Consider the following 12,039-nt stretch of genomic DNA (forward strand, 5'->3'; position numbering starts at 1 on the left):
TTCATTTGTAGGTTCAACTTTTGTGATAAAGAGATTGCACTACAGTACTTGTGTTAGGTGAATTGAAAAATACTATTTTTGTTTTTTTTACGGTGCAAATACTTGTAATCAAAAATATATATATAAGATGAGCACTGTACGCTTTGTATTCTGTGTTGTAATTGAAATCAATGTATTTGAAAATGTAGAAAACACCCAAATATTTAAATAAATGATATTCTGTTATTGTTTAACTGTGCGATTAATTGCGATTAAAAAAAATAATCACTTGACAGTCCTAGTTGTTATATGATGTCTCATAATTTGCCTGGAATGAAGCCACACCATTTTAATTTCCAGAGCTGTTCATAGGATCTCTCTGTATGTAGTACAGTTAGGTAGCATATGTACTCTTAGGTAACATATGCATTTACAATAGATTTCAGACTGTTTGAGAAAGTATAGAATGATGAGTAAGGAGGGAATATTAATTTTCCTTTGGGCTTGGGGGAATAGAGTAGAGTGGATCTGTATTCTGTAGAGGTAATCTGTAAGCCATGTTAAGGAGACCAGTGTACTTTTTAAAAATTGTCTGAAGGTGAAGGCTTGAAAATCAAATACATACACAGAGATCAAATATCCTGTATGACCTCTTTCCAGTGATACTTTGCTGCCAGTACGGGCTTATAAATAGCAAATATCCACCATTATGTATATATTGCAATGGTGGGCATGAACACACATCAGGCCATATGTGCATGTCATTTAGCATAGTTGTATGTAGCTTTTTAAATTCAGTTATCTGCACTAGAATGTGGGTTATATATATATATATATATATATAATATAATATAAAGTTAATAATTGACATCAGATATAATTTCTTTTTTCCTTCGGCCACCTTCTACAACAGCTCTGACAAATGAGCTTATTTTCTCCTATTGTTACTAATAGAAGCGGGAGATCAGAAGTCAGAATGGTGGGGCTGTTGCTCCTTATATGTTAAAGATTTACAATGCCACTACTCACTTGTTTCCAATCTTCATTGGGTGGAAGCAACCTTTTTGCTGGCAGTTAAATTTTTCCTGTTGGGATTGCAACAATGTGTACTGATGGTCAAAGAAATTTTGTGTTTTTCTGAATTTCTCTTGGATTCCACCATCTGAAAATCCACTTCCCCAAGAATCTCTCTTCCTCTTGTCTTTATCCATTACCTCCACAGCCTCCCTTTCATGAGCCACAGTCTCATGTTTCACCTCGTCATTGTTTTAATTTTATGGAAGAATTGATCCCGAAAACTCTGGAGATTAAATGAAATGCTCGTATGAGTAAAATAACTCCATGCTTAAGTGCTTGCAGGATCAGGCCAGTAGATTGGAAACTTTTTGTATGTTATATCATTTGAGGCACTTTGTAAATATCTGGTATTATATAACTGGTTTTAATCTCTCTCTCTCTCTCTCTCTGTCTATATCTAATTATTTTTGTCTACACTTGTTGGTAGGAGGAAGTAAAAGAAGGAATTGAAGACACTAATTCACAGGTAACAAATTACACTTTTTTTTTTCTATAGCATTCTTTCTCTTGCCCTGCAATACAGAGATTTTTATTTTATGTGAAGTGATTGATTTTGCTCTGTGTGTGTGTCTCTCTGTCTGTCTGTCTCCGATTCTGAGTTAAGATACTGATTCTGAGGACAAATTCCGGTGCTGACTTTTTAGTAAATTTTCCCCTCATTGAGTAAACTGGGCATTAACATTCTGGTCTTAGATTCCTGTGTCCATCCTTTCACTGTATCTGTTTGGCCAGTAAAGTAGGAAGATACCAGCAAACTAAAAGTTAATTCTTCAAGGCAGCCATAGGAACGTCTAGAAGGCAGTGCTCACATGGGGCTTAACTTTTGAGTCCTTGACTTTGAAACCTTACTATGCTTTTAATGTGTTGTGGATTGGTTTTGGATATAATTGTATGTACATGCTATTTTGCTTGGATAGCAAAGATTGCGGAGAATGAAATCCCATCTGCAGTATATCCACCAAGACACCATCTGGGGGGATAGAGGAAGAAGTGCTGTGCCTGCAAACAACTGTAACAATGGCTGTTGCTACTGCTCTAGCTATAATATGCATCAGCACATGCATAGAACACGTGATCGTGCCGAGTGGTACAAAGACATCAGTGTAAGTTTTTAGGATAGGTGCATTACCCATGAGTGATGAGTAGCCATCTCAAAGTGCAATTAGGACCTCTTACATTGAATCATTTGTTGCCTTGTTTATGCCACATTCTAAAACAGTCTTTCTATAGAGAAAGTTTTTAGTGGTTTTAAAAGTTAGGTTGGTAGTATCTTTTTGTCGTCTTCTACTTGTAAAGCCACGCTGCCTTACTACCATGAATCCAACTGTATAGGCAGAGGAAGAGGATAGTATAAGCATAAAAAGGAAAATCACCTTTTTTCCCTCCCCAATGGTACACATGCATGCTGAATGAGGACAAAGCTTAAAGATAAATGAATTTGAAATATTTGCTGACTACAGGTGTGTTCTAACTATGTGAATGACCTGTAAACTGAAAATATCTAAAACATAGAATCACAATAGAAGCAGAGTATAAGTTTGCAGAGAGTCCAGTTATTGAGAAATTTTTTATCCCAGCAGTGAAGGACTAGTAAACGCATTCTTAACATATCAAAATACTAGATTCTTTGTATGTAGTATAGTATGACATAACCAAATATATTTTTCTAGTCTCAACCTGCTCCTTGAAATATTTCCAAACTCTCAAAAATGTATAATTACTGCTTGATAAGTTATCATAATGATTGCAATTAACGGATTAACGTCTGCTCACTAGCTGAGACTTGAATATTGGTTTCCTTCCCCTACAGAAGATAAACTTAGAAGCAACTTCTGAAAGGAAGAGAAGCGGTTCTCAAGCCACAGACACTGAATAAAGATGAAAAAGATTAATGCATGAACTAGCTAGCAAGGGAAATGAATGAACAAAGCCCCCATAACTTTTGTATCATCTGAACTTTAGGAGCAATTTTCTCTTTACTACAGACGTAGAAGAGGACATGAAAGAGATGCAGTCTTTAGCTCTAATGGTAGAGGTCTGTTAATAGCTTTTAACAATTGACAGATAATCAATAAAACATTGTTCTGGTGTCACTTGTTAACATCTATATTTGTTTCAGGGATTTGTATTATCTTTTGCACTAAGATGATATCTGTGTAGGGAATTCATACTATGTAGGTAGTATTTATTTATTTTTTTACATAGCACCTCTCCAAAGTATCAGTGGGCCTGATCCCAATTTCAATTGACTTCAATTGGAATTGGACCAAGTCCAAGATGCTGCACAGTTTTATGGAGCTGTTGGTAATGACACCATACTTAAGGCTGACCTTGGTCTCCCATATTAAGCCCTGATTTTCTTTCCCCCTCCCCTCCCCTTCTGACTTTCGTTTGCAGTAACTGATTTGTTTGCAAACTAGGATGCTGAAAATAAGGGTGAGAAGAATTTTTTCCAAGGATTGAGGAAATTCAGGATTAAAGATGTTTATATGTTGCTTAATCAAAAGTAATACAAGTCTTAAATTTATTCCCAGCGTCATGACTCTTCGACCCATGTGTTCTCAATAGAGGCACGCAGTTGCACAGCAGCTCTTCATGTGCAGAGCCCAGGATGACTCTTCCATATTTGGGTATTTCCTAGGAGAAAACTCTTTAGGAATTTTCATTCTTACAGGCTGGCCAATGATCCAACTGGGGAAAGGAATCTGCTGATCATGTTGAGCCAGTCTTGCCCCTGAAGCTACAAGCGAAGATAAGCACTGAGAATGGGCACAAATTGAGGAGTGACACCATGGTCAGCTCTGCTGGCTGACAAATAGGAAGCCACATCTGACCAGATACATGTTCTAAAGCAGACAGAGCACCATCTATCCAATTCCTGAACCTGGGATTAGGTGATGTTGAATGAGGGGGAAAAAGTCCCTTTGTATGACCAGAAAGCTTTTACTCAAAGGTTGCCAAAGGGAATAGGATGACAAAACAGCTATCGAACAGGCCAAATAACCTAGACACGCATCTCAGGCCCAGCTCAGGTCTGGTTCTAACTACTCAGGCTTATAGAAAGGGATTTGAATGTCAATATCTTTTGTGTTACTCCAGTCTTCTCTTGGAATGTGCTAGAATTGGCCTCCCTCAGCCCCTACTGCAAACTTTCTTACCAGGAGCAAGCCGAAAGGCTACCCTGAACAACAGGGCCTCGTGCCTGATGCTGGTAGCTTTGGGCAAGGAAGCCGTAATGGTATACAGCATAGTGAGTGTGAGTGTGTGGTTCATGCTCCTCTGGGGGTTTCCAAGACCTAGCCAAATCTCCCATTGTTCAGCATACCATGAAACCTCTTTACAGATCAGGGCATCTGGCCAGTAGCGTAGCCAGCTGGAGAAAACGGGGGGAGCAGAGATAAAAAAAAAGGCACCACCTGCTAGTACTCACCCAGCGGGGCTCCAGGTCTTCGGCGGCGGGTCAGGCTGTGCTCTGGGTCTTCAGCAGCACTTCGGCATGGGGTCCTTCGCTCGCTCCGGTCTTCGGCGGCACTGAAGGACCCCCTCCACCTCAATGCCGCCGAAGACCGGAGCGAGTGAAGGACCCAATGCCAAAGTGCTGCTGAAAACCCAGAGCGCCGTCTGACCCACCGCCGAAGACCCGGAGCGCCGCTGGGTGAGTAAAAATTAAAAAGACAGCAAAGAATTAAAAAGGCACCACTTCTGCTCGGTGGGGGAGTGGCCGCTACCCCACTCCCCCCCAGCTACGCTACTGCATCTGGCAGCCTGTGCACTGAATGAAGATGGCCACTGGGTATGAGGTCTCAGTAGAATGAGTGGAACCTGCTCCCTAGTGCATTGGCCCACATGTTTCAATGAATGGGTCACAAGTCATGGAATTTAGCAACTTTCTTACAAGACAAAACAGGTGAAAGCAGCCTGGTGGTATCACAAGGTAGCTGGGAGCATAGACTGATTCACCAATGCCAAACCTCTTGGGTTACTCCTATTCATAGATGCTTCAGCAGCATCATAGGCTCCCACTCTGTCCTTCAGTGCCCGGCATGCAATATTACCTGCAGGAACATGCACATGACTGATGATAATATTGCTGACACACACTCATTTTCAGTTGAAATTTTGCTGTTATGACCCTACTACAAAGGCCCTTACTAACTTCTTAAGTCCTGGCTGTCAGAGTTCATGCTATACATCACTGCCAATTATCCTCCCCAAAATTGTCCAGAACAGGGCAGGGGTGATATAACCTACTGGAGGGGGAGTTGTAAATTGCATGAGATCTTTCTTCTCCCTTTATTTTTCCCTACCTTAAAGCCCCAATTAAAGAGGGCTTGGAAGAAAGGACGAAGCAGGGGGCGGGGTGTGGATCTGGGGGGAAAAGGCTCTAAATGTAAAAAGTCCATCTTAAAAAACAAAACTTTAAAGAAAAATCCTCTGTTTTTCAGATAAATATAGGAGAAAAATCAAACGGCATTTCAGGAATAAGGAAAATTACACTTAAATCCCTTAAATAAATAAGGGAAGAAACCACCTTGTCTCCTAGATAACTGTAGGTAAGTGGACATCCATAAATATAGCGGGGGTTCCAGCCTCAATCCCCATCACAGTTCAGGGGAAAACTAATAAAATAGAAACAGCACTGTAGGTCAAGTAAGGCAATCATGTGAGACTAAGGGTGGGGAAAATACCATAAATACTATTTTTAAAAAATAGTGGGAAAATATTCCTCCCTTAAGTGCCACTACACTCTCTCTCACTTGTTACCCTCTCCTCTATTCTTCCTTCCCTCTTGTCCTCCCTCATGTCCTGACAATCAAATTAAGACCTGCACATGAAATGAAGGGGAGGTTGTCCTAGCAGAAAGCCCATTGGCTTCGGTGTGAGTGTATGTGGTAGGAATTGCACCAGTGGAACATTCCCAGCCTCCAGAGGCTCACTCATAAAAGCTGTTGGATGTGGTCTTTCTGTTGCTGTTGAGGAAATATGCCTTTTGGCTATCATGGTTATGAAGTAATTATCTTGTTAAGACGTCTGAGTTCTTCTTTATTTATCCATAAGGCTGTGAGTTTGTCATGGAAGTCATGGATTCCATGACTTTCTGGGACCTCCGTGACTTCTGCAGTGGCTGATGCGGCTAGTCCGGGGGCCGCCTGAGCAGCTTTGGGTGCGTGTGGGAGAGAGCTCAGGGTTGGGGTGTGGGAGAGGGTGAGGGTTCTGGGCAGCGCTTACCTTGGGGGGCTCCCCAGAAGTGGTGACATGTCTCTCCCTCAGCTCCTAGCTCTGCATGCTGCCTCTGCCTGCAGGCACTGCCCCCGCAGCTCCTATTGGCTGCGGTTCCCGGCCAATGGGAGCTATGGAGCTGATGCTCGGGGCGGGGGCAGTGGGTGGAGTTAGAGCTGATGGAGGCACATGTTGCTGCTTCTGGGAAGCTGCGAGGAGCCAAGTAGGGAGCATGCCAGTCCCACCACCCTCCCTCCCCCGAGCACCCATGGCACCCCCTGGACCTTCCCCCCCCCGCCCCAAGCACCTGTAGCACCCCCGGGCTGCCCCCTCACCTCCAAGATTTAGTCAGGGGTATATAGTACGAGTCATGGACAGGGCACGAGCCGTGAATTTTTGTTTACTGCCTATGACCTGTCCATGACTTTTACTAAAAATGCTTGTGACTAAAACATAGCCTTAGTTATCTGCAATCCGTGAAACAGATGTATAACCTCTTGGCAAATGAACAGTAGTAATTAGTTTGTATTGGTTGGTCAGCATGCTTGAATCTTTAGTGCTGCTGTACATTTACTTTGGTAATGTAGCCTGTCTTGGAGGAAATGGCTTGTAAGGAAGAAAATGTGTAAACTTGATTTGCCATTCTTGCTGAATCAGTAGTGGGTGAGAAGAATAGGAACACCGCGCCACGCTCCTAGCCTGAAATAGCAGGTATGGATTATGGACGGTGGCAATGGACGGAGGCCTCTTAATGTTGTTCATTGCTTGCTAGAAAGCCTGGCACTTGGCCACCATACCATGTGGACACCTGGCTTTCATACAGTGTCCCCCATTCAATAACCTTCAAGCACGTCACAAAAGGCAAGTATCACTATGCCCAGGTCTCATGGATCCAGTTCCATATTCCCTGGACCAGTGATTGTAGCAGGATCAGATAGGCATCCAGAAGTGGAGATGAAAGGAAAGGGGCAGTCTTGGTGGAAATGACTCCAAGGATCCTTTATGCAAGGTATATCAGGCGTACCTCAATTGCCATTAAGAAAACTATTGAATGTCCCAACTGTGTACTCCCTCTCTCCCCAGAATGCCCCAACCATGTATACACATATCCACACCACCCTTCCCCTCTCCCCATTAAAAAGCCACTATATAAAAAAAATCCAGAAATCTGAATAGTCCAATTCACCGGTCTAAGCCAAACATCTCTACCCGACACCTTAACAACTGTTTCCCAGGAAAAGGGAAAGGAATATGAATGAAACCAGTAAAAATAGGTGAATGGCCGAACTATGTCAGCCACCCTGTCCCGCAGCCCTTGCAGGCTTAAACAGAGAAACAGTTTAAAAAAAAAAATCCACTCAACTAAAGCCAAGGTTTCAGCTCAAACAACTTCCTAGGTACAAAGAAAAAGTATATGGAGGGGAGAGGGACTTATTGAAGGTGGGGTCAGGAAAACATATCAAGCTGATTAGTTCTCCCAAACATGCATACACCTGACTCCTTCTCTTGGCACTTAAGATTGAATATAAGGGAAAAATAAAGGCACAAAAGCAGACTAAGTGCAGGGACACTAATAGGGGAGTGAGAGGGAGAGTGACGTAAAAGAATCTTTCACAGGCAGATTTGCAGAGCAGCAGTTCACACAAAACTAAACCAACAAAGGCAGGATACTGTGGCCAAGCTAGTGGTGTGTGCTCTCTCACCCCCCCCCTCCCACACAGACAGAGAGAAAGTGAGGCCTGGGTTAAGGGCACACACACGTGGAGAAAATGAGGCCTGGGTTAAGGGACTTGCCTAAGGGCACAGACGAGGTTGCTGGAGCAGATGACATTAAAAATTCAGAAGTTCCCACTTTATCCTCAACCACTATTTGCTGTGCCACAGTCCTTCCCAAGCAGTGGCCATAAAGAGCGATTTGTGGGGTGGAGAGGAGAGGATACCACAGCTGACGATGGAGAAGGCGAGGAAGGAAAAGCAAAGATGTCCCTGAGGTTTGCAATAAGCAGCAGGCATGAAGCCACTGTGGCAGTGGCAGCAAGACTGGAAAGAGTGGGGAGGATTATCCAAGGAGTGACTGTAGAGTACTAGGAGTATCTTGCTGAAGTGGAGGGCAGAGCAGGGAAGGGCCTTCATGTGCTTTGCTTGCCAATACCAACTGCTCTGTGCCCCCAGCCAGCCAGCCAGCCAGCCAACCTACGTGCTTGTTGAAGGCTCCAAGACTACCCAATAAGAGCCCTCCTCTTAGAGGTTCTGCCCCATTCTCTTAAAGTTGCAACATGGTAACCGCAGAGTTCGTGGCCTGCCTTTGGGTCCTTGCCCACAATCCCATAACGGTGATTCTTAATTGCCTTAATTCCAATTAATTTCAATATTCATTATTTGTTTTTTCATGACAGATTCCAGTGCATTAGAACAGATATTTCCTGCTCATGGAAGCCACACATTTAGCACAGCATGTTTAAAAATGCTAACAAATTGAGCTAAGATGTTTTAATATGTAAACTGGTTTAACTTTCTCTTTCATAGCTGTGATCACATATATTGTTACACTTTGAGCGAGAATTGGATTATGTGGCTGGTATTGAATGATGATGCTTTAAAATAGTATTTTACAGAGCAAAAAGGGTGACAATCTTGAATTATAACATGGTGTAATTTTTTTTCCTGGCTATGCTTTTGCATAGGGCAAAAGAGGAATGATGACCTACAGTGAACTGACCTTGCTAATAACAGTTCAGTTCCTTTTTGTGCTCTACAATGCAAATTCTCTAGAAAGTCAATCAAAGATTGAATTATTTTATTACGTTCTGCCATGAGGTATGCAACATGCCTCAGTTGCAAACCCAGAAAGTATTGCCTTTGATCCCACAAGTGCTCTGTACGGGTACTAGCCGATCTAATTGCAGGACTGGTGTTAGTTTCTGTTGCAGAAGCATACATATGTGAAAACCACATAAGTGGCTACTCATTTCATGAGTATTATATCTTTGTATGAGAGACAAGAATATATTTTTTGTTGCTTTTAATGAAATAAATTAATTCCTCTTTTTAGTGACAAAACATATGGGGGTAGGGGAAGAGGACTTGTCCTGTTTCTCTCTGCCTTTGATATAGATATATATATACTTTAAAACCTATTAAAAGAAACAATGAGGGGAAGGAAAGTCTAGTGGTTAAAGAGTCAGGCAATCTGGGTTCAGTTCTTGACTGTGCAATAAATTTCTGGTGTGACCTCGGACATGTCACTTAATCTCTCTGTGTCTCAATTCCCCATGTGTAAAATGGGAATAATGAGACTTCACTGCCAAACAGGAGTATTGTGAGGTGCTTGGGGTCTGTGGTGATGGGGGTGCCATGTAAGTACCTAAGACAGAGAAAGTTACATTGTACCAGAAATGAATCATCACAAGCAGCTGCTGCTATAATATTGAGGGATAAGTTTAGAAAGTATATTGTTATAAAGACAAACAATGAGGGGCTAGATTGTGCAACTGTTACTCATGATTGGGTTCACCAGGGTGGATAATGGCTGAACAACCTAGTCCTACTTTTATATTATGTTCTTGTAACCAGCCTGGGAGATAGCATTTCAAAAGCATTCATTCCAGTTAGGAGCAGATATATTGATATATTTTTGGAAGCTATTTTCATTGAAGGATTTTTCATTTCAATATACATTATACTTATTAATAACTTATTTAATTTTTAGCAGGACTGATATTGAGCCACAATGGCAGCTGTAGTCTCGGACAGTCCTCCAAACCCAAGCTGCAAAATTATGACGTTTAGGCCTTCAATGGATGAATTCAGGGAGTTCAACAAATACTTAGCGTACATGGAATCAAAAGGTGCTCATCGTGCTGGACTTGCAAAGGTAAACATCTTTTACATAAAAGAACAACTATTTTCTTAAACATTTGCCTTTTGCAAAACTGATGTGTTAAATTTTAATAATTTTTCAAATGGTTCTCCTGTGGTAGCTGTTGATATGTCCCTCTTTAACAAAGTTAAATGGAATAGCTCACGTTGCATGTAAACAAAGAAAAAAGAAAATGTATATTGTCCTCCACATACTCTCAAATTATCATCTATTTGCTATTATCATCACATGGAATGTGAAAAGAAAGTCTCTGTTTGAGGCTGACTAAGTTAGTGCTTAGCAGCGCAGTCCAAAATAGAGAATTCATAATATAAATCAGGGGATCCAGTATTCCAAATATAGGAATCTACCGTGCAAACACATAAAGGTGTGTGTAACTTTACTGACCATGAATCATTTCACTGAAGTCAGTGGGTCTACTTATGAATAAAATGAAGCACATTCTTAAATGTTTACAGAATCTGGGCCATCATAGGATTTCAAATTGTTGATTTTTTTTTTTTTTTTTAAATTGTAATCATTCTACCTCCTGGTTAACAAAAGTAAGGCATGGAAACCATGCAAAAGCTACTGTAGCATTGCCTCTTAGCTGAGCAATGGTTGATTCCGGGCCATGTAGCTAGTCAGTTTCCATTAATGGAGAGAAACTGTCACAACTTCAGTTTGGTGTAACTTATTTACATGATGAATATGTTCTTATCTATGCTATATACATTAGTCTTGTTACTCTTTATGTAGTCCTGTGGTCTGAGGATCATAGGGGAGGAAACACAACCATGTACATGCAGATCTGGGAACCTCAGCTCGGTCATTCGGAGTAGTCACTAGGAACAGCTACCTTAATCACTGGGTCTCCAACCCTGTGTTGCAAACCGAGAACATTCAAAAACCATCAGAATGGCTTAAAATGAGATTTATAAAGAAAAAATAACAAACTTTGGGTTCTTATTTGCTTTCTGTGTTTTGAGCATTGAGGATGCATTTGGGTCACGTCTCCAAACTTTTCTCCGCGAGCATGAAGGCTAGAAACTTTTCTTTTTTTTAAATGAAAATCCCAATTACTAGATTGGGCAACTCATTCATTACAGACATAGATAAGTATATGACATAAAAGTACACATTGATGTTATATTGTCCCCACCACCTTCTGTGCTCATTTTGTTTTGAAACAGATGGGGACCTACTCTGAGGGTTTGCTGCATAGTACTAATCACTGCAATTGGACTGCTTATATGCTTAACATTTAAGCATGTGTTAAACACTGCTTCAGTGTTTGCTGGACCAAAGCCAGAGCACTCAACACCTTGCAGCATCAAGTCCTAAGATGGCTGGGGAACAGGAAGCTTTCTGATTAGCAATAATTGAGCTAGCAGAGAGTGAAGGGATCGTGCAACTTGTTTTGGATTGTTCAGTATATTGACTTTCCTCCTTGATCCCCAAAATCTTAGCATCTTAGGTTTGCTGATGGTAGAATGTCCAGGGGTATGATAAACTCTTCTTGGAGCCATGAGGCCACCTGACTTTTTCGCACCATCAAAGGATCCACATTGTGGTGATCTTTCTTCCAGTCACCATGGGCTAGATACAGAGTTTTCCGAGGCCTTTCATTGCTTCCCTCACAGTGAAGGCAAGACCTGGTTACTAGAGAGTAAAGGAAGATGCCCTCTTTCCTCAATGTGCTTTGTACTGCCTTGTCAATGCTTTCAGTCCCTGTCGGGGAGCAAGAAGGTACTGGGGTTCAGGGGTGATTGCACTTCTCATTCAGTTTTTGGGCGGGCTGATTGGGATGGTTTTTCTACTCTCAGTGAAGAATTTCTAAAGAGTGAAAAAATATTTTTTTTAAAAAAATCAAACTCGCTTTGCCTTTCAACTGTAAATAAAAC

The 12,039-nt window shown here is 41.6% G+C and overlaps 1 protein-coding gene across 27 annotated transcripts in view; it reads left to right on the forward strand.

The window, feature by feature from the left end:
* Positions 1–12,039, forward strand: part of KDM4C (lysine demethylase 4C) — a 446,017-nt gene that overhangs the window by 28,027 nt on the left and 405,951 nt on the right. For 8 of the 27 annotated variants that reach the window (XR_006291311.1, XR_006291312.1, XM_037901932.2 and 5 more), the window contains exons 2-4: positions 1,484–1,522; positions 5,502–5,609; positions 9,986–10,150. Coding sequence is in view for 24 of the 27 variants with exons in the window: in XM_037901932.2 (XP_037757860.1) it covers positions 10,007–10,150 (144 nt within the window). In the remaining 3 variants the exon portion in view is untranslated. Of the gene's footprint in view, positions 1–1,483; positions 1,523–2,866; positions 3,092–5,501; positions 5,610–9,985; positions 10,151–12,039 lie in introns of those variants that run through there. The other 19 variants (XM_037901931.2, XM_043547715.1, XM_043547719.1 and 16 more) reach the window with 10 other exon arrangements.

The sequence above is a fragment of the Chelonia mydas genome, chromosome 5, assembly GCF_015237465.2.
Source record: "Chelonia mydas isolate rCheMyd1 chromosome 5, rCheMyd1.pri.v2, whole genome shotgun sequence".
NCBI classification, from domain to species: Eukaryota; Metazoa; Chordata; order Testudines; family Cheloniidae; genus Chelonia; species Chelonia mydas.